General features: G+C 37.8%; 2 protein-coding genes across 7 annotated transcripts in view; both read left to right on the top strand.

The window, feature by feature from the left end:
• The window catches only part of si:ch211-198o12.4 (uncharacterized protein LOC555550 homolog), an 8,457-nt gene extending 4,458 nt beyond the window's left edge, over positions 1-3,999 (top strand). For both annotated transcript variants that reach the window (XM_056464408.1, XM_056464409.1), the window contains exons 5-8: positions 836-939; positions 1,947-2,136; positions 2,782-2,870; positions 3,589-3,999. In XM_056464408.1, the coding sequence (XP_056320383.1) occupies positions 836-939; positions 1,947-2,136; positions 2,782-2,870; positions 3,589-3,729 (524 nt within the window). In that variant the 3' untranslated portion in view covers positions 3,730-3,999. The remainder of the gene's footprint in view (positions 1-835; positions 940-1,946; positions 2,137-2,781; positions 2,871-3,588) is intronic.
• Positions 4,000-5,598: 1,599 nt separating this feature from the next.
• Positions 5,599-22,634, top strand: part of kansl3 (KAT8 regulatory NSL complex subunit 3) — a 48,766-nt gene continuing 31,730 nt past the window's right edge. For 3 of the 5 annotated variants that reach the window (XM_056463023.1, XM_056463022.1, XM_056463021.1), the window contains exons 1-11: positions 5,599-5,781; positions 6,825-7,101; positions 9,058-9,228; positions 11,112-11,202; positions 12,184-12,369; positions 12,995-13,126; positions 15,856-15,972; positions 16,944-17,042; positions 19,324-19,395; positions 19,497-19,571; positions 21,905-22,062. In XM_056463023.1, coding sequence (XP_056318998.1) covers positions 6,887-7,101; positions 9,058-9,228; positions 11,112-11,202; positions 12,184-12,369; positions 12,995-13,126; positions 15,856-15,972; positions 16,944-17,042; positions 19,324-19,395; positions 19,497-19,571; positions 21,905-22,062 — 1,316 coding nt within the window. In that variant the 5' untranslated portion in view covers positions 5,599-5,781; positions 6,825-6,886. The remainder of the gene's footprint in view (positions 5,782-6,824; positions 7,102-9,057; positions 9,229-11,111; positions 11,203-12,183; positions 12,370-12,994; positions 13,127-15,855; positions 15,973-16,943; positions 17,043-19,323; positions 19,396-19,496; positions 19,572-21,904; positions 22,063-22,634) is intronic. The other 2 variants (XM_056463024.1, XM_056463025.1) reach the window with 2 other exon arrangements.

Raw genomic sequence — 22,634 nt, forward strand, 5'->3', positions numbered from 1 at the left:
AAAAATCGAAAAATTGTTGAGTCAAGAAACATTTTCTGGACAAGTACAAATTATTGGGTTGTTTTCAGAAATAATAATAAGTCAAAATTCAGTGAGTTTTTCCTTAAAACAAGCAAAATAAACAGCATATGGGGTAAGCAAAATATTCGTACTATTTGCTTAGCCATTGGCAGATTATTAAGAAATAAAGAAAATAACTTTAAAGCATGTTAACCTATTTTAGTAAACTCAATAAAGAAAATAATGACCTTTGCTTGTTTTACTTAAAGCATTAGTGTTAAACTCAGTTCCTGGAGGGCCGCAGCCCTGCACAGTTTAGTTTCAACCCTGCTTCAACACACTAAAGCTGCGGTCACACTGCACTTTCCTCCCATAGACTTCCATTCATACACACGCGAATGCGTCAGACCTGAAACGCTAGCTCACTGCGTGAGACCATTCGAAGATCAAAACATGACTTCTCTGGACAGAAAATTAAAACATGGAGCAATCGCTTGCTTTTTTGAATGTCATCTTGTTTAATCCTGCTTGCTCAAACTCTCGTGTGATCGCAGCTTTACCTGTAGGTTTCAAATAAGCCTGAAGGACTTAATTAGTTCGATCAGGTGTGTTTAATTAGGGTTGGAACTAAACAGGGCAGAGCTGCGGCTCTCCATGAACTGAGTTTGACACCTGTGATTTAAAGCGTCATACAGAGCTCAGTCTGAGCCAGCAGATGGCGCCATTTTAAATAATAAATGTCCAACGCCACAGAAAACAAACACAATATGAATGAAATAACCATCAAATCAGTGTCTTTACTAACATTTCAGATTTTTTTGCTTGTTTTTGACAGGTCCTGTTCAGCTGGTGAATATAAACCGAAATCTCAGCTTTGTTTTCAAGAGAGAAAAGCCTGAGGAGAAATTGTCAACAACAAACCAGCTTTTCTTCCCAGAGGTACTGTAGATATGACCTGATGCAGCTAATCCTCACTAGTAGATAGCAATTCCATGCAAGTTTCCATGCAAGTTTTTACTACAATAGTGAAACTCTTGTTAGGTTTTTGTGTAGGCTTGTATTTTACAGAAGCGGTTCCCAACAGGGGCATCCTGGCTCACAAGGGGGCCTCAGCAAGCTCTGTCAGGGGTCGCGTTATATTTTTAAAATCAATCATTTTTTAGTAGTCGACAATTATGAGAACGATCATGTTGTCTTAGTTCATTTTATCCCCTGGCTGACCAAAAAATGGACACATTTGTAATTCGTCCTCCACAAAAAACACTCACTGATTCGCCTTCAGCAGCTATCAGGAATGACCCAAGCATATTGGACTCAGGCGAGGAAGCTCCAAACATTTCAGGTCACAGCGCTAGCAATAATGGAAACACGAAATGCAGGAAATACCAAGATAGTTACCTGAACTGTGGTTTTATTCCATTTTCTCGAAGCAAAGAGTCCCTGACCCAGCCACAGTGCATTATCTGCACCAAAGTTCTTGCTAACGAATGCATGAGCCGTTCAAATGAATAAGACACTTGCAGACAACTCATCCACAATACCGCAAGGTGTACCCAACACAAATGGCCTACTGATGTTTAGCTTTTATATTTTACATTAGGCTATTTTTTGTGAATCAACGTATCTAGATAAAGTAATAAACATACCGTTTGTTTGAATAACGGAGAGACGGATAGACATCACATCTATAACCAAGCTTTTTCCTCATAAATGCAAAAATATCTAATAAAATCAGTCATTTTTGTTTTATAGTGGACTGACTCTTCTCCTTTTGATTAGCATTGTTTCTTTTAGATTGGGGCAGTTTAATTCACAGAATTTCTGCTAAGTCAATACTAAGAATAAGGTCAATACTTTCTCTGTGAATTGATGTTTTGGGTTTTTCCTGCAAATGTCACATCCATAATGCTGGAATTGCTTTAACTGACAAGTATCTGCTTCATCAGATAAACCGCACTCAGCTCCCAGTGTATGTGGATGGATCCAGCATCAGGAATTTGAGCTGTGTTCAATTTGGGAGGCCTGATCTGGCAAAAGAATTCTTCGGCACAACATCGCAGGAGCAGTATCTTGCTAAAGAAGTGATCCGTCCCAAGCCACCCATCTACCCGCCGAGTTATGTGCTGTATGAGCAAGGTACTTTTGTAATACTGACCCCTGAACAGTGACTCAAAATGACCTGCATGCAAAGGACAATAACGATACAGATATTGTTATGGAAAGTGTTTTAATTGTGAAAGAATAGCACAGCACAATAATTAAAGGGGGATAGTTCATTCTCATCATTACATGATATCTAATAACAAATACACATGACTATTTTAATGTACATACTGGAAATTATTTGGTAAAACTGTTTCCATCGTAGGTTATGCGCATTTTTTCTTATTAAATATAAAATTTATGCTACTCAGTTATGCGCATATGTTTGTTATGCACATTTTCAAAACGTATGCGCGTCTTATCTTTCTATCAACCATTTTTTATGCACATATCCAAAATGCACATGAAAATAGGTGTATGGAAACATAGATATTGACATCCATTGGTTTTTTGTTGCTTTTGTCAATGGCTGCTTTTCTCCCCCCCAACATTCTTCAGAATATCTACTTTTGCGTTCAACATAGGAACGCAATTCATATACGTTTAGATCCCCACCGAGTTAATGGTAAACTGGGCAAGCTTAGATAAGAGTTGAAAAAGCATATTTAAAACATAGATCGTTTAACTTTTTATATAATATCTAATAATATCTAAATATAATCCGCTTGTTTGTTTTAGAGCCCGATCGGATGCTGACAACTGTGCAGAAAGATTTTGTGACCCTGATTGCCAGAAGACAGGGACTGAGCCCAAGTCAACTTCACAAGGTAAACATGCACTTATCAAATGTCTCTGCTTTCCTTTTTATACATTAGTTTAGTTTGTTTTGTCTGAAAGCTTGTCATTACTAGTCAATACATATCAAAAGTGTCTATTGGGTGACCCAGTATGCCCCTTTTTACCAGATGTAAAATAAGTATCTGATGTGCCTAGAGTGTGTATGTGAAGTTTCAGCTCATAATACCACACTAATAATGTTTTATAACTCTTTGAAACATCCCCTTTCAGGATTTGATACTATTTATGCTGTTTTGGTGACTGTCGCTCTAAATTCAAATGAGATTGTGCTCTTTTTAAAAGAGGGGGGAGCAACAGATGCCTGTGTGTCAGCATAGTGGCAGATTTAAAACAGGACTAACGTCCTATGGTAATGAGGGAGAGATAGTCACTAGTGGGCGGGGCTTTCCCCTCTGATGACACGTGCAACGGGAGAATGTCAATCAAAGTGTTTCTGCAGACTGTTTTAATCAAGTGTGATTAAAAATAAATAAATTAATACATTTTAACATTAGAAGCTGCTTATATTCACACACTCTTACCGCACAAATGTGTTTAAACCCCTTATAAAAGTGATTTTTGCATAATAGGTCCCCTTTAAATAGCATGGATTATGCAAATATAGGCCTTTTTGTGTGATGTAACCACATTTTTATTGGCTGAGTGCATCTTTACAGCTGATTTTCACCTTGTACTGATTTATTTTAGGTTAAAGAGAGCCATATCAAGCCTGTGCATGGCAAACAAGATTTCAGGACAACCCACAAGGAAACGTTTATGCTTAAACCCTACTGCAAGCCATCTCAAATCAACCCAAACCAACGGCACATCAGCCATATTGCATTTTGAGCTAAAAAGCATCCAACAAATGTGTCAGTGGCCACGATTTAGCTACATTAAATCAAATTTTGGGCACGAATTGTTTGTGTTTGGCAGTCTTGTGTGTCATTTCTTTATTTTTTATGATTCAATTTGTTTATTTTCTTCAATGATTTAACAGTACAATCTGTTTACAGATTTTTACCTCCTTTTAACACCTCCTTTTCCCTCCCCTCCCCAACAGCGGCAGTGGCTGTCATTAGATGTTGCTATCATGAATACAGTAAATACAGATAAATAAGACTCAATAAATAAAAAATAATAATAAAAATACACACATATAGAACATAATAATAGTAATAAATAAATAAAAATATAAAAACATTACATAAATACAATAATAATAATACATAAATAATTCAATAAGATAATTACACTTTTACTGTGAGTCTCACCACAGTGACCTTATTTATTCTCCAAAAACGCCAAATAATTTCCCCATCTTCTCTGATCTCAATTTATCTAGTAATCTATATGTCATTTTTTCATATGCTGCCACCTTCCCCAGTTCTGTAACCCATTCTTGAAATGACGGTGAACCTGCTGAACACCATGCTCAATCTTAATACTTATTTGAATCCACACAGGCATCTTCACACCAGATCCCAACACGAACGGGTCTTCCAGTACATATATGCTAGGACAAAACGAAAAGCAGCCTTCAGGAACATCCTGAATGTAATTACGCACTTTAACCCAGAATTCCTGTGTTTTAGAACAGGACCACCGGGCATGCATCAAGTCTCCTTCTTTGCTTTCACATCTCCAGCATTCAGCAGAATCCTTCAACCCAAGCCTGAAAAGCCTACTCGGAGTCCAGTAAAAACGATTCAAAATTTTTAATTGTTTTAAGCGTACTCTTGAATTCCTTGACATTACTTTACAGTTAGGTGGTGATGCAGAGGCGCAATAGGTAGTGCTGTCACCTCACAGCGGGAAGGTCGCTGGTTCGAGCCTCGGCTGGGTCAGTTGGCATTTCTGCGTGGAGTTTGCATGATCTTCCTGCATTCGCGTGGGTTTCCTCCGGGTGTTCCAGTTTCCCTCACAGTCCAAAGACATGCAGTACAGGTGAAATGGGTAGGCTAAATCAGGGGTTTCCAATCTTTAAGCCGAGGGCCCCTTTGTGTGGGACGAATTCTTTTGGGGCCCCCCCAAAAATAAAAACAATGCAAAAAAAACCCCTCAAATTAACAACTTTACTTAAAACCCCTCAAATGAACAACTTTACTGTAGTGGTTCAGTGTGTTGAACCACTTCACTTATTGATTCACTTTGTGACTTAAACTGATAAAACATTATTTCCTAAATGCATTCTAGAATGGGGTATTCAAGTTCAGAGGCAAAGGGGGCCACATTTAAACCACTTAAAATGCAAAGAGCCACAAGTTTTACTTTGCATAATTTTAGCAGCTTTGCTGACTTTAAAGTGTTCATTACCAACTTGTTCTGTTAATAATTATACTGAACATTACATTTAAATTAGTTACATTAAACATGTGGGAAAAAGTGGATTAAAATCTTGACAAAAAATGCATTTATATTCCGAGTGAATAATAATATATTCAGTTGTTGAGGGCGGGAAGTGTTTATCTGGGGTAGTGTTAACAACAACATGGAAGGATAATTATAAAATCAATGCTGTAACTGATATTCCATGCAGAAAACCTAATAAATGGTAATTTTAAACAGATAAACAGAAAGGTTTGAAATAATACTCTATTAATGGTTTGAAATAAGTAAAGGGTGACTAAATGACGACAGATTTCTTTGTATAAGCTATCACTTTTTAACTCCAGTCCGGGTTTTCCGCAGAGCCCACCAGCTCCGCAATACTTACTCCACTCCGGATTTTTAGTCTAGCCGCTGTGGCGCGGCTGAAAAACAAAAGACAGTCGGCCATTACGGTGGAGAATTTCAGCTGGAGTTTATTATTTTCTCGTCTCGCAAACTCAAGGCTTTCGATATTATTCAGGAGATCATTCTTTGGATTAAAATGATGTGAAATGAGATTGAGAGCGGGCGGTGAGTATTGTTGATTTAGCTTCAGAGCTAAGAGCCTGTCTGTATCTTAATGACGAAGCCAAAACGTTTCTGGCTAAGTCAAACAATAACATTACACGCGATTTTTGGGGTAGAATATTTAGTTAAAAACTCAAATTATGTAATCTGGTTTGAATATGACTGATATGGTTCTCACACGCGCCACTCCCGCGTTCACGTTTCTACTCGTGCGCACGCGTCAGCCTGTAACTGAAATAATGACAGTTTAACGCCTTTAAAACAAACCCAACTCTAAAATCAACTCTAAAGCTATATATCTTTATGCTTTACAAAACATTGCGGCATTTTAATCGAAACAACAGCTTGTGTGGGTTACCACACGTTAGTGAGGATTAAAGGTATGTTCCCCTAGGAAATGTACTATAGTAAATACTATAGTATAGTGCTGTAAATAATTACACAGCACAAACAAGTTAAACAGCATTGATATCAAGCAAACATCTTACTTTAGTCTTTACCTGTAGTTGTAGTATATTTTACCAGAAAGTGATATAATTGTGAAGAAGTGTACTTGTATAGACGGTCTCTTTTAAGTGTAAAAGAACATTTAACAAAGTCTTTGAGACATTATTATATTGATACTTTAAAATGTGTATTTTAGGATAATGTACATTTCATTAAATGTTTGTTCTGTTGTAAGTACATTTATTTATTACTCATTAACACACTTGCCATTTAAATCATTTGGAGAAATGCTTATTTTGTTTGCTGTTTACGTTAAACTATTCTAAACTAATATACCCTATTGTAATTTCATCATTACATAGAGGATTCATTATGAATTACAGAATATATATATACATTTTTTGCTTTGTGATTGTTCAATTCTTGTGTCTGAATACTGTTAAACTTCCAAAAAAACAGTAAATAAAGCTATTTAAACCATCTTGGTATACTGTGTAGTGTTACTGTATTCATATCGTAGAAAAAAAATATCGCAATATAAAATTTTTCCAATATCTTTTAAACAGTATGCTTAATATTAACAGATTGTTTCATTCTAGGGTTCATGTTTACGGTGCAAGCGTCTCTTTTGTTTTTGTGGGAAGCGTGGGGCTAAAGCATCATGTTCCGTCCGGGAGGAGAGCGAGACTTCCAGACGTCAGCCCGGAGAATGGGGACCTCCCTGCTCTTCCAGCTCTCGGTTCACGAGCGAGAGTTGGACCTTGTTTTTCTGGACCACAGCTATGCCAAACCCTGGAACGCCCACCCAGATGCCAGCAGTGCCCGGCCCACCCGCATGCTGTTCGTCACCCCTCGACGGCAGCCGGAAACGTCTGGGTGAGTGAAGTATCCTAGAAGAAAAACCTAGCTATTCGTCTACATTCGTCATGTTTTACAGCTGGTGTCAACATCCAAGCCAGGGGTGTCCAAACTCGGTCCTGGAGGGCCGGTGTCCTGGAGTGTTTAGCTCCAACCCTATTCAAACGCACTAACAGTCTAACAGTCTAACAGTATTCAGACACAAGAATTAAACAAGAATTAAACAATCACAAAGCAAAAAATGTATATATATATTCTGTAATTCATAATGAATCCTCTATGTAATGATGAAAATACAATAGGGTTTATTAGTTTCTGATTCTGATTCTGATTCTGAACCAGATAATGAAGCTCATACTAGATATACTAGAAACTTCCTGGCAGGAGTGTTAAAGCAAGTTGGAGGTAAAATCAGTAGGACACCGGCCCTCCAGGACCGAGTTTGGGCACCCCTGATCCAAGCAATTTTATGCAGATGTCATCATTACAATGAAAAAAATTAAGTTTTCACCAAAATAGTGAAACCCTTTCTAGGTTTTTGGATAGGCTTATATTTTACATTACTGTAAAAAGGCGTCCGCTAATAAAAATACACCGTGTCTGCTTGTGGTCAGATCACTTTAAACAAAAGTAACTTCAAAGTTCTGAAGTGACTTTGTTTGTTTTGTATTATTTAATCATTATTTTATTAAACATTATTATTTTCGTGCTCCACAAATTCTGTTTTATCCCCTGAACTTGGATGAAAGCCATTTACGTTAAGAAAATTAACTAATTAGTTTACAAATGAAGTTCTGTGTAATAAAATGATATGACGCAGGGAAAGAGTATTGAACACATGAAGGAAGGAAGGTGCAGAAAGGCAGTGAAGGTCCAGACAGCAGCTGAAATCTCTCAGTAGTTCTTCAGCATCCTTCTGCTGTTCCTTTGTGTAAATGAATATCAGCTGCTTCAGTCCAACGTCTACATTAGCAGGAGGATGAAGATGAAACCAGGGTGGACATTTCAGTAATACAATTAGGGCTACATGATATTGGAACCATCTGACATAGCGATATTTTGATTTTCTGCAAACTATAATACGATTTAATTACCATTGTACCAGATGACTTTAATAGCTCTATTTGGAAACAATTCATTCATTTAGTTTGATTATCATTTGCATAAAACGTAAAAACAAAAAAATGTAAACAAATTTTAATCATTTATAAAAATATCAGATCAAAGATATACATGAAATAAACAGTGCTTTACAGTTTTCATAGGAGTCTCAATAGTTTTCTGCTCCAGAAATGGAATAATGACACGTAAAGCAGCTCTGTATAGTCTTGATGATATTAATAATTCTGTAAATTTAACCTTCATTAAAGTTATAAACTATAAAAATTTCCTGTTTCTGAATGCTTTAAATTCTCCTGAAATCATCACAGGCCTTAAAAACACTGGCAAATGATACATTTTTACTTTATTATGGTTACCCTTTGCAACTGTGGCTCATGTTAATATATAATATCATCCTAACATTGCAGATCATACAATGTGACTATTGCTTATGTGCATATTGCGATATTGATGCTGAAACTATATATTGTGCAGCCCTAAAGACAGTGATCCAAAACACAGCCAAGGTAACTCTCAAATGCTTTCAGAGAAAGAAAATCAAGCCACTAGAATGGCCCAACCAGTCACCTGACCTGAACCCAATAGAGAATTCAATTAAAGCTCAGATTTGATAGACGAGACCCATCAGAACCAGCAAGATTTTGACACTTGAAATGTCAGATTTTCTCAGATTTTCTTTGTTTTATTTTTATGTTTGGGTTTTTACCAAAATCTGGTTCACTTCTCCTTTAGAAATATTATTCCCAGGAAGAAGCATGACGTGTTCAATACTTATTTCCCCAACTGTATACAGTTCTGTCCTTGTAATAATTTGTTTTGTGGATATATAACAGTTGTGATGTTATCCTACAGTGATTCGGATATGTCCATTGACGTGGAGACGGTTACACCAACTCCAATGCCTCTCTATGACAATCAAAAGGCCCGTAGTGTGATGAACGAGTGTGACCGGCATGTTCTGTTCGCCCGGACCGTCGCTGATGGACCACCGCCTCCCGATGATTGGGAAGAACACATCAACAAGTGAGAAAAACCACTGCTCCTGTTTCACCATAGCTCTCCTATGCCTCGTTTCCACTGAGTGGTATGGTTCAGTTCGGTACGCAGTGCTTTCCACACATAGGCTGTTTTTCAATATGCGTTCTTCAGCAATCTTGTGTAACGTCATCAACCGCCAAAGTTCAGTTCTAAAACTCAAGAACGGCGGACGCGTGAAAGTTCTCGGACGTGTACTTGATATTGAGGATGCACCGATGCAGACTTGAGCGCAAAACTTGCTTCAGAAGTCATTGCGGCTGAATAAAGGAGGTGGGAAGCGCAGCATTTTATGTAGATTTATTATTAAAGTACAGAGATATAACTTGCTAACTAGCCAATTGTATTCAAGTTCTTTAAATGTGACTTTAAAACGGTCAACATTTTTGAAAAAGACCCATTTAAAACCTTCATTATGACGTTTTAATGTAAATAGTATACAGGACTTTCAGGGTGCTATACAGTGTTGGGCAGTAGCTTACCTACATTGCTCAGTAGCGTGGCGGTAGCATCGCTACTTTATAAATCCAATAGCTTTTCAGTAGTGAAGCAGTTTTTTTAGTTAAGTAGCGCAGTAGCATCCACACAAGCTAGATTTACCGATCGCAGATCAATAAGTGACAGCACCAACATTCACGGAGCGGTTAGGCCGGTGTCTAGCTGATGAAGGTAAATCCATATGATGGCGAGAATGACGATTTCTTCTTCTACCTGTTTTCCGATGGTTGACAACAAACTTTTTGGTGCGTTACTGCCACCTCTCGCTCTGGTATGTATAGTTAACTGTAGTAAAGGCTAAGTATACTATGGTAATTACTATTATTTCATGATAGATATTAATGATACTACAATATGTAAGTTAGTGTAATTTAATGCTTATTCGTAAATATTTCCCTTTACTATACATTACTATAGTATTAGTATTTTTAATGCGTAACACCTGCTTTTATTGGATTTTTTGTTTTTGCTGTTATATACTATAGTTTTTTTTCTGCTTGGTACAATATTGTTTACAGTAAATAACTGAACTATTCTGCCTCATATGATTCATTGACAGTTTTAGTGATCACTAGGATAATTTAAGTTGCTTCGATTTAAAAGTGAAAATTGCAAAAATAGCTTAAATGTAGCTTAGCCACTTTTGCAAAGTAGCTTTTAGCTTAGCTTGCTACATTTCCCAGGGTGTAGCTTTTAGTGTAGTTAAGCTACATTTTAAGTAGAGTAGCTAATAACTTAGCTCACTACATTTTTCAAGTAGTTTGCCCAACACTGGCGCGATATATGCTGGCGGTGTGCTCGATTTAATATTATTAGTGATTTAAAAAAGTCCCTGAGTTTGGTGTTCATGAAAGAGTGGGAACCCTGAATAGGACACACGGCAGATTCTGTTCTACTTCTTGGCATGTGGCTGTTTGTTACAAGATGACGACAAGCTTTGTTTGAGCTCGGGTCAACCGTGGCTCATTATTATATGTATTATTATGATGTAATGACTCTGCTGTATATTTAAAAATGGAGCTTCCTTTGTTTTCATTCTCCTGACTTGTTGCACCTGCTAGTGACGATTCTCTGTAGACCAATTTTGTTACCTGCGCATGAAGCTCCAACCTTGATATTGTTCTGTTGTGCTGGTACCCTTTGGAAAGGGTACCCAAAAAAGGATACGGTTTGCTTTTTGGTACTTTTTGTCAGTGGAAATGAACAAAAAAGCATACCAATCTGTACCGAACTGTACCACTCAGTGGAAATGGGCCACTAGTCATTACTTGTTTTCATTAATACTGCTGTTCTTTATTCAAATGGAGGGGTTTGTGTTGAAAATACTTTGAGCTTTTGGTAAATGACTCTTGTTTTATTCTGTTGCGCTTTAGGACCGGCTGGTCGTTGGCTCAGAACAAGCTCTTTAATAAAGTATTGAAAGCCCTGCAGGCAGAACGACTCGGCAGACTGGCCAACGATGGTGTGAGTTTTCATAATCAATCAAATCCATATGAATTCTTGAAGTACAGGGTTCTTACGGGTGCTGGTAATCCTTGAAAATGCTGGAATTTTAATCAAGTGTTTACAAGGTAGGTGGCATGGTGGCTCAGGGGGTCGCTGCAAGAAGGTCGCTGGTTCGAGACCCAGCTGGGCCAGTTGGCATTTCTGTGTTGATCTTGCATGTTCTCCCCCTGTTGGCGTGAGTTTCCTCCGGGTGCTCCGGTTTCCCCCACAGTCCAAACACATGCGCTATAGGGGAATTTAATAAACTAAATTGGCCGTACTGTATGATTTTGGGTGTTTCCCAGTACTGGGTTGCAGCTAGAAGTGCATCCGCTGCGTATAACATATAACGGAATAGTTGGAGGTGGATAAAGTGCTTAACCATTTGAAATTGTTCATAATAATTTGTACTAAATAGCTGATAATAGTTACCTATTTAAAAAAGATTATATATTTAACAGAAAAAACTATACTATACAAATGCTTGCTTGCTTTCAGATTTTTTTTTTACATTTAAGATGGGAGTAAAGTACGTTTAAGAGAGTAAATGACAGTATCCACGTTGGACTCAACTTTTTAAATGTGCTATTAGGTGAATTTCCAATTATAAACTTTGACACTGATGAGGAAGAATGTAAACGTCATTGTAAAATGGCTTCAACATTATTTGGGAATTTGTAAATGTATATTTCAATGGCAATGGCAAGTATTGCATGATAAGTCAATATATTGATTATTGTGACAGGCCTAATCACAAATACCCATTTAAAAGCTAGTATTTAGTTCATGATCATTTCAATGTCCATGTTTAACTTGGCTACCTTTGATCTAATAAAGAATAAGCTTAATAACTGAAATTCTGTTTGATTGCGATCAAAACCCGTGATTGTTGACTGTTAATGCAATTCTGTGAACGTTTGTAGGTCCTGCTTTACCTCACTGCGTCTCTGATCTCCACAGGCCTCTAATGAACCAGTCTTGCGCAGAATAGCTGTGGATAAATGTGCTCGCAAGGTCCGCCATGCCCTGGCCAGTGTCAGCTGGGACATGAAGCTCACACACTGGCTTCATAACACACTTCTGGAGTCTTTGAGCCTTGCTATGTTGGCGGCTTACCTTGACGTGCTGCAGACACTCAAGAGCAAGGTGAGGGGATTTACTGTCAAACTACAGCTGAAGTCAAATTTATTCTCCTGTGAATTTCTGTTTTTTTTTTAAAAGTATTTTCCAAATGATGTTGAACAGATTCAGGAATTTTTCACAGTATTTCCTATAATATTTTTTCTTCTGGAGAAAGTCTTTTTTGTTTTATTTCGGCTAGAATAAAAACAGTTTTTAATTTTTTAAAAACTATTTTAAGGACAATATTATTAGCCCCCTTTAGCAATATTTGTTTTCGATTGTCTACAGCAGTGTTTCCCAACCCTGTTCCTGAAGGCACACCAACAGTACACATTTTCAACCTCTCCCTAATCAAACACACCTGAATCACCTAATCATAACATCAGAAGAGACTCCAACACCTGAAGTTAATGGGTCAGAAAAGGGAGACATCCAAAGTATGTACTGTTGGTGTGCCTCCAGGAACAGGGTTGGGAAACACTGGTCTACAGAACAAACCACTGTTATACAATGACTTGCCTGATTAGTCTTATTTGTTTTATTTAAAAGAAGGCTTAAAAGGTATTGGATTCTCTTTCTGATTCCTGTATATACCCTGCTATACCCAGACTCTGTTCTTGTCTTATAATATTTCCATATTTATCTTCAGGTGCCATCTCTGATAGACAGGATGCTGCTGTCGTCTTCTGTAAAAACAGGAGCTGCAGGCGCCGAGGCTCTTTCTCTGCTCCTCAAACGCCCGTGGGACCCTGCAGTGGGTGTGCTCTCACACAACAAACCAGTACGTATTAGACCAGGGATGGGCAAACTCGATCCTGGAGGGCCGGTGTCCCTGCATAGTTTTGCTCCAACCCTAATCAAACACACCTGCTTGTAGCTTTCTAGTGATCTTGAAGACACTAATTAGGGTGTTCAGGTGTGTTTGATTAGTGTTGGAGCAAAACTCTGCAGGGACACCGGCCCTCGCGGATCAAGTTTGCCCATGCCTGTATTAGACTATATTGTGGTGGCTTATTTATGTGTGCTCTTGTCATGGGGCTGCTTACACCTGGTAATTTTGGGCACCTATTATGCAGAATCAACTTTTGTAAGCTGTTTGGACAGAACTGTGTGTAGGTATAGTGTGCCCACAGTCTCTTAACATGGGATCCCAGCTATTTTGAGGCCCACCGTCAGATGTTTCGGCTGTTGTTTTGTTTATACCAATTAAGATCGTGAAAGGGTCACACCTAGGCCTGTCACAATATCTATTTTTTGTTTTATGATATACTGCACCAAAATATATTGTGATAAACTATATTATTGTCATTTTAAGGCTATTTAATGCTACGTATATAATGTCACAACGCAAGTACACTTTTCCAAACGAACACATTTAATCTGAAGCATATTTCATTTAATCATAGTCATTTTAATAATGAAGCATTGGAATCAGAATGTGTAAATACATATCCTGAATAAACAATAGCAATATAATAAAAATGCAAGGTAATGAGGAACGGAGGCTGTGATATCTGCTACTAGATCTATTGTCAGTCGTGAGACACCCACATGAAAAATACTATAGTAATATATTGTCAATACTATAGTGTTTTTTAACCATACTGACACTGACACCTCCGATAGAGATGTTGGGAAATCAGCTAAAATGTTGCTAGAACTGTTTATGTATGGGCAAAAAAAAATATTGCATCACTAAAAATGATTGAGGTCATGTCCATGTGTTGTGTGATAAGTCCATATATTGATTGCTGTGACAGACCTAGTCACACCTATCATAAAAGAGTCATTTAGTTTACATCTATCAGTTTGTATGGGTAACGACTAGGTATGGGATGATAACCATTTTCAAGGTATACCACGGTTTGGAAAAGTCAGGGTTTCAAAGCCGCCAAAATTTTCTGTAATATCGTTTCTAAGGTATGTGTTAGCATCTCCAGCGGAAAAGATATCCAAAGATGCCATTTTAAATTGCAAAATAATCTCTGTTTATTAAACTATTGAAGACAGCTGAAGTCGATGATTTATTTTCATTATGTAGCCTGACATGTTTACTGCTTCAAAATATTTTAAAGGGCACCTATGGTAAAAAATCTACATTTCAAGCTGTTTGGACAGACATATGTGCATGTATGGTGTATAGAGCGTCATATTGGGGTGAAATAAGCACACCCAGTGCTTTTTTTTTTTAATTTAACAACATAAAAAACGGTGGACCAATTGGAGCGGTTTTCAGATCGACCGCAACTTTACGTAGGAGAGCGGTCGCCCCGCCCACCAATATTGATTGACAGACGCGTCATCATATCCTCAGTTTGTTGATTCACGTCCGCCATTTTCAGCGTGAGTCGAAGCGATATCACTAAAGGAACACCCTTGCTCTATTTTTAGATGCAAGGCTCATTGGGCTCAACACAAGATCAATATTCTCCACATTATCGCTCTAATCGGAATTATTGGTTGTATCTTTAGGTAGGTTTGCAAACATGTGTACTTCTCATTGAGTCTACCTTATACTTCAGCTGTTTGCATTTCTCGCGATCCCAGAAGCTCCCTGTGATCTTAACTAGCATGCGTTTTAGAATTCTAAACATCGGTTTCTATCAGGGTACACTCAAGTCGACGGCTGGGCGCCGCGGACCGCTGCAGAAACCTATGTTTAGAATTCTAAAATGTGTGGCGCGACGATTCGGGACACTTCATGTCTCTGCCGCGCCACAGAGAGTGTCTGGTGTGCCGTGTCGCAGCTTCGAGCGGCGCATCCGGTGCCTCGGTCAAAGTTAATTCAGTGTGCGTGGTTATTAGTCTCGGTGTACAAGCTCGGCACTTGAAACTAGCACACAGTTGGCTGTAAAACTATACAAAGACACAAATGATTTTGTACTCTCTGCTTGGTCTGTGTCCGAGTCGTACATGTATGACTGAATGCTGATCCTCTCATCCTCCTTTCAATCTGCCTGTCTGTGTTGCAAACACAGAGCGGGTGAGCTCATGGCCCCGCCCCCTTGTTACGTTGAACGGGAAGCCGAAACTACGCTACATGTGAAGCAACACGCCCCTAAATCAGTGAGCTATGGACACGCCCCCAACATGACACTTTTTAACACATTATAATAAAAAATCTGAATTGTGTTTTAAACTGAACCTAAACTGGCACACTCAGAAGGACCAGAATATTAATATTAAATCATAAAAAAGAGGTAAACTATGTGCCCTTTAAATCTTTCAAAAAAGGAAATCTATTTTGTTCAAAGGGGGGAAAAGGTGTTGTTTTTTACCCAGACATTTAAAAAGAATATATTTTAGAGGAGTGAGAACAATACTGTGAAACCGTGATATTTTTGTCCAAGGTTATCATACCATCAGAATCTTATACCGGCCCATGCCTAGTACGACACTGGTCACCCCCAACATTCATAGAATTGATCAGAGTTCATTCAATGTAAATGCAACTGAACTAAAAGGCACCTCTAATGTACTTCATCTTTTCTCTTATGTTTGCATTTTCAGAGTAAACTTCCTGGATCCCCCCTGATCCTGATAGCTCCATCAGGGCCAACCAACCCTGCCTTTCCTACGTCCCGCCGAATGAGATTCTGGCAATCTCAGCTGTCCTGTCTTGGGAAGGTATGCAGTATCATAAGCGAAACACTTTTAATTGATTAATCTCACTAATGATTTTTTTAATTTGGCTTGACTTCTGTGAGATTAACCCTTGTGTGCTGTTGGGAGATGTTTTCATCCACTCTGGAGTGATTTTGAGGCATATTTTGGCCATAACTTTCTCTGTGTTTCATCAAATGGAATGATTTGTGCTGATAAATCTTACTTTGACACATATTTTCAGAAAATGCTTTGAAATTTTTCACACAACTATACACTCTGGGTAAATTGACCCCCCTTTCATTATATTCGGGGCTGTTTTTGCCCCTTGGCTTTCATTATAATGACATTTTTTTGATTGCATGACACCATATAATATTATTGCAGGTTTTCCTTGTTAGGAAGAGGTACACTTTGTAATTTTTACTGTTGATCATCAGTTCAGTGCAAAAAAAAAAAAAAAGCTTAGTTTCTGGCTTTTATACATTGTGTGTGTGCGTGCGTGCGCGCGCGAGTGATTGAGAAACCTTTGCACACTGACCTTGATATGTCTAAGAAAATCAAAATAAGCAGCTTAGCTCACAGAACATAGTAAACACAGTAAGTGTATTTCTGCACACACACACTATAATCTGCTGTTTTACTCCACAGAACTCCATATAAAAGCCAGAAACATTGTTGCACAGGCCTATCTAAAGGGTTAATGCAGCCTACTGATGATCAACAGTAAAAATTCCAAATATAACCTCTTCTCAGCAGGGAAAACCAGCAACAATCAAGAATGCATGATTATATGGTGTCATGGCTTTGCAATGAAGAATATTGTCATAATGGAAGTCAGTGGGGCCAAAAACAGGCCACAAACATAACAAATGAACATTATAGAAGGGTTAACACATTTTGAATAAAATAAATACATATATTACTTAATTTAGTCATCTTTTGCTTTAAAGTCAAGGGTTCAGAAATATTTTTGTCTTGTTTTGGTGACTCAGGTCATTCCCATTAATGTTCATGTGGGCAGCGGAGCCAATGTTGGAATCACGCAGTGTTTGGAGCACATGATCGGCACAGTCAGAGGAAAAGTCATCGAGGTACAAAACAACATGCTTTACAGAAACATTCATAAATATTAATTCATAAATATTAATATTAATAAATATTTGCATATCTGCGGTATTTCAAAAAAGAGAAGCTGTAAGTTGAAATAAAAGCTCTAATTTAATGTTTGAAAGCACGTTAAGGGTGTGCTCACACTAAGTACGGTTGCCTTGAACCGTGCCGAAGTGCGCTTGTGCCCCAACCTCACACCCCCTGACCGCCTACACTCACACTGCATTTTACCTTCCAATCCGGAGCACGCTTACGTCACCGATGATGCGACTTTAGTCTAACAGAGAGAAGCGCTCTCGCTCAGCACAGTGGACATTGCTTTAGTTATATCATTTTGTGTTATGTTTAGTCGTTTGGGATGCAGTGACACAGTCAAATATTTTACTGAACAGATCCACCACTTATGACGCTCCTAAATGATCATAACAGTCCTCGTGATGTACGTATTAGGAGGTTAGCTGAAAATGCAGCGAGGGGTTTGCATCTTTAATAAACGATGACCGTTCACGTTCATTAAAAGTAAGAATGATTAATAAATTCATATAAAACAGTCACTTAAAAGTGATGTCGGGTCTTCAGGTTCGCGCTCAGGTGCGATTTGCACTCACACTACAAGTGTACTGTGCCTGAGGCCAACTAAATCGAAACGAGCGGGGATCAATAGCCGCGTTTCCACTATCGCGCCTAAAGCGAGCGAGCCAGGGCGAGCCAAGGCCAGTCGCGTTTCCACTATCACTTTCGGGGCGTAATCGGGCCAAAGCGGGGCTTCCTTGGGGCCAGCGTCCGGCCTTTTTCGCCCCGCCGAATACCTTGGGCCAAGGAGGGCCAACTGGGGCTTCGGGGCGGGGTTACGTACAAAGGCGGAGTTTTCCTGTCAGGTAAAGAGGAGATAAGATGCTTTCTTTCCTTACATTTGTTTTGCTATCGCGCTAGCCTTGCAGCCAAAATCTGTGTTCGAAGTAAATGCCGCCGAACTCGAATGTCCTTATCCAGGGATCGCTGTCTGGCCTTACACCAACAAACCACAAACAGTAAAAAAGCAATCGCTTCGGTGTTCTCCATCTTCCAGCTCTCGTAGTGATGCCAGGTTGTTTTTGTGGTTACAATTTGAGTTTTTTGTTCGTTGTGTGACGGGTTGTGTGACGTTTGATTCGGGGGACGTTCTGGGGGCGGTGTTTGCATGACGCGCTGCGAGCAACTAGCCCGACAGTGGAAACGCGACATGATTTCGGCCTCATTTCTCAACCTCCCGGGCTATTGGCCCGGCCTGGCCCGATTAAAGCCCTGGCTCGCACTGGCCCGATAGTGGAAATGCGGCTAATGGGGATCAAACGCACACAGGAACAGTTCGGATAGCCTAGTGTGAGTACGCCCTAAGAGACATTAAATTATATACTATTAAAGACATTAAGAGAAACAGTATTAGCAATGTTGTTGTTCTGTTGTTAAATTATGATTGATTCTATTAAATGAAATGTATTTATTTTTTATTTGTTAGTTGATCTTATATATGCTTGTAAAGCTGTTCTTGTACATCTAAATGTTACATATGTTTGTGATTTAGTGATTAAAAATAGACTCCTATATTATTGAATATTTTAAATGAGTTTCTACCAAATATATATATATATATATTTCTTGTAAAAAGACAAAATTATTTGTTTTAAATAATACATTAATTATAATAAAATAAACACAGTCGAAGTCTAAATTTATTTATTTTTTTCCTTTTAAATTTTTCCCAAATGATGTTGAACAGATACAGGTTTTCACAGTATTTCCTATAATATTTTTTCTTCTGGAGAAAGTCTTATTTGTTTTATTTCGGCCAGAATAAAAGCAGTTTTTAATCTTTTTAAAACCATTTTAAGGGCAATATTATTAGCCCCTTTAAGCCATATTTGTTTTTCGTTTGTCTGCAGAACAATGATGATTTGCATGAATAATGAGAATGACTTGCCTAATTACCCTAACTTTAACCTAATTAATATAATTAAGCCTTTAAATGTCACTTTAAGCTAAATACTAGTATCTTGAAGAATATTTAGTCAAATATTATTTACTGTCATCATGACAAAGATAAAATAAATCAGTTATTTGAGATGAGTTATTAAAACTATTATGTTTAGAAATGTGTTTAATCTTTTTCGTTAAACAGAAATTGGGGAAAATTATTCAGGAGGGCTAATTATTCTGACTTCAACTGTATATCTTTGTGATGACGTATTTTTTTTCAAAGTGTATTTTGTTTATTTGCTCTAGGTTCACAGTCACTTCCCTCACAAACCGATCATCTTGGTGGGCTGGAATGTAGGGTCATTGATGGCTTGTCATGTAAGTCTAGCATTTATTAAATCAAATAATTAATTCTTTGATTAGTTGTCTGTGATTGGCTGTAAACGGATTAATTCACAGATGCCTGTTTTTGCACCCAGGTGTCTCTAATGGAGTACTTGACTGCTGTTGTGTGTTTGGGTTTCCCTCTTCAAACGATCAGTGGGCCACGAGGGGTAAGAGCAAACACGGTCTATAGTTTAGCATCGGTATCCAATGTAATCATTTGCAATAGTCACATCGCAAGATATACAATGCTGAGTTTGCACAACCCCAAATCAGAAAGTTGGGACAGTATGGAAAACGCAAATCAAGAAAGAAGTGATTTCTGAATTTTCTTTGACTTGTGCCTTCATCAGGGTTACACTGGGCCGAAACGCATAGGTTTTTTTAGGATATAGCTATGTGAATAAAGGCTTTTTAAATTTTTCACATTTTTCGAGTGCCTTGGACTGATTCCTGTTGTTGTTTTGATGAATCCCTTACCCAAAGAGCACCGACCAAATATTTGAGTTACCCCTTTTTTGTTTGTTTTTTTGGATTAATTATATTGACTTGTATTTCATTGCAGACATTACAACAAACATTATTTAATGTGATCTTCATGATTTTTGTTTTTTAACATTTCAATATCTCTAGCAAGGTTTCCGCTCCATTTATTCTTCCATAGCGGGGCGCCACACCAAAATTCATCCCGCCACGGCTATATTACAGCTTCTCATTCAAAACATTCAGTCGTTTTTTTTAAAATAGTGGGTTATAATCGCACCAAAACATATTAAAAGGTAAGTGATTATAACAGCGCTAACTTTTCTGTAACCGTGTTAGTGCTGTGCGTTTTTTGTTTAACCCTTTAAGGTGACATGCTGACTGACTGACTGACAGATGCTTGAGGCCAGCAAACATGGCGTAGCTTTTGGTTAAGATGAACACAGTTTCCATAATTATATTTTATTTATACATAAAGGTCTGTGGCTCTGCTTACAATGACTTTAATTTGCTGGAGTTTATAACCGTTTCACTTTACTTCAGGACGCATTAATGCCGCTCTGTAGGTCTATTGGAGACATTCATAAATATTCCAAGCAAATCTAATAAACGTTGAAGACATACTCGTTACATAAACGCACTAAATCGCACTTCAGCAACGTTTATTTGAGAGCGCACAAGAAGATCTGAACTTGAGCAGCGTATATTTGAGGGCGCGCAAGAAGTTTTGAGCACGATCAGAGGAAATCGGCGCTCGAGCACAGAGATTCACATGCTCGTATTACATGAATGCGATCTCGACTTGTAATACTGCGCTTATGGCATTTGTCAATGAAGTAACACCACAGGTAGGCCCATCTTTGCTCCTAAAGAACTAGATTTTTTTGTACCAAATCATAATTACAGTCACCTGTTGACATCACCTGTTTCAAATCACATCGTTATTTCACCAATTTACCTGATTACCTGCCCTAAACTGCTCCTGTCCCAACTTTTTTTCAATGTGTTGCAGGTCTGAATGACACGAAAGGATGTATATTTACAAATGAAATGAAGTTTTGTGTTCATATCAGGTGCAATGAAACACAAAGTAATATTCTAAATCATTACTTTCTCTTTTTATTTGCGTTTTCCACACTGTCCCAACTTTTTTTGATTTGAGGTTATTATTTGTATTATAATTGATCATTTGCTTGTGTTTTTGATGCCAGTGATTGTGTAATGCTTTTAAAAGCATTCAGACATAAGAAATTGAACCATTTTTGACTTTAAATGTATTGAATTATTTTTATTTTTATCATTCAATTACTGTATTTAAATGCTGAGAAAGATAAGACACTATATTTCAACTCTTGATTGTGTTTATAGATTGTTTTTAAGCTTTTGTCGAGGTTTTACTCCCACTGCAGAATCATCCCAAGCAATCTAACATTATAAATTCTTTCCAAATAGAGATATTAAGCCATCTGGTGAAATTGTATTCATATCGCAATATACAGTTGAAGTCAGAATTATTAGCCCCCTGTATATTTTCTTCCCCACTATTTAACGGAAAGAATCATTTCTAAACATAATAGTTTTAATAACTCCTTTCTAATAATTGATTTCTTTTGTGTTTGCCATGATGAGAGTAGATATTTTTCAAGATACTAGTATTCAGTTAAAAGTGACATTTAAAGGTTGATGTAATTAGGCAAGTTATTGTATATCGATGGTTTGTTTTGTAGACATTCGAAAACTAATATTGCTTAAGGGGGCTAATAATATTGACCTTAAAATGTTCATTAAAAAATTTAAAACTGCTTTTATTCTAGCCAAAATAAAACAAATAAGACTTTCTCCAGAGGAAAAAATATTATAGGAAATACTGTGAAAAATTCCTTGCTTTGGTAAACATCATTTGAGAAATATTTATGTAATAAATTAACATTCATAATGCTAGATTTTTACAGTATCGTGCAGCCCTAGTTGACCAGATACATTTATGGCTGGAATATAATATTGGCGTTCTGTTGTCCAGGATGTTGACGATCCCCTGTTGGACATGAAGACTCCAGTGCTGTTCGTGGTTGGTCAGAACGCACTGCAGTGTAGTCCTGAAAACATGGAGGAGTTCAGGGAGAAGATCCGGGCGGATAATAGCATGGTTGTTGTCGGAGGAGCAGACGACAGCTTGAGGTTTGTGTTCTTTCTTTTTTTGTCATTCATGTGTTTCATCTACAGTTAAAGTTAGAATACCCCCCCTCCCCCCCGGGTATATTTTATTTCCCAATTTCTGTTTAACAGAAAGATTTTAGTTCAACACATTTGTAAACATAACTCATTTCTAATGACTGATTTCTTTTATTTGTCAAGATACTAGTATTCAGCTTAAAGTGACATTTTAAGGCTTAACTAGGTTAATTAGGCTAATGTAATTAGGCAAGTCATATAACGTTTGGGCATATGTGAAATCCGCAGTCACACTCTGATCCATGCCAAACAATCGGTCCGAGATGGCCTGAGGTTTAAACAAACTTTAGAGCGGTTCAGTTGTGAGAAAGCAACACGATTCAATGAACTAACAAATCAGGCTATATAACAGTTCATTATGGATATGTAACAGGCATATGCTGTATATGGTTATAAGAAGGGAGAATGATGAGTAGAGATATCATTCCTACTGGTAAAGTGTGTTATATATCAAATACGAAAGTGAAATTCTAGTCTGTCTTATCCATCCATCCATCCATCCATCCATCCATCCATCC

Source organism: Danio aesculapii, chromosome 8 (assembly GCF_903798145.1).
Source record: "Danio aesculapii chromosome 8, fDanAes4.1, whole genome shotgun sequence".
NCBI classification, from domain to species: domain Eukaryota; kingdom Metazoa; phylum Chordata; class Actinopteri; order Cypriniformes; family Danionidae; genus Danio; species Danio aesculapii.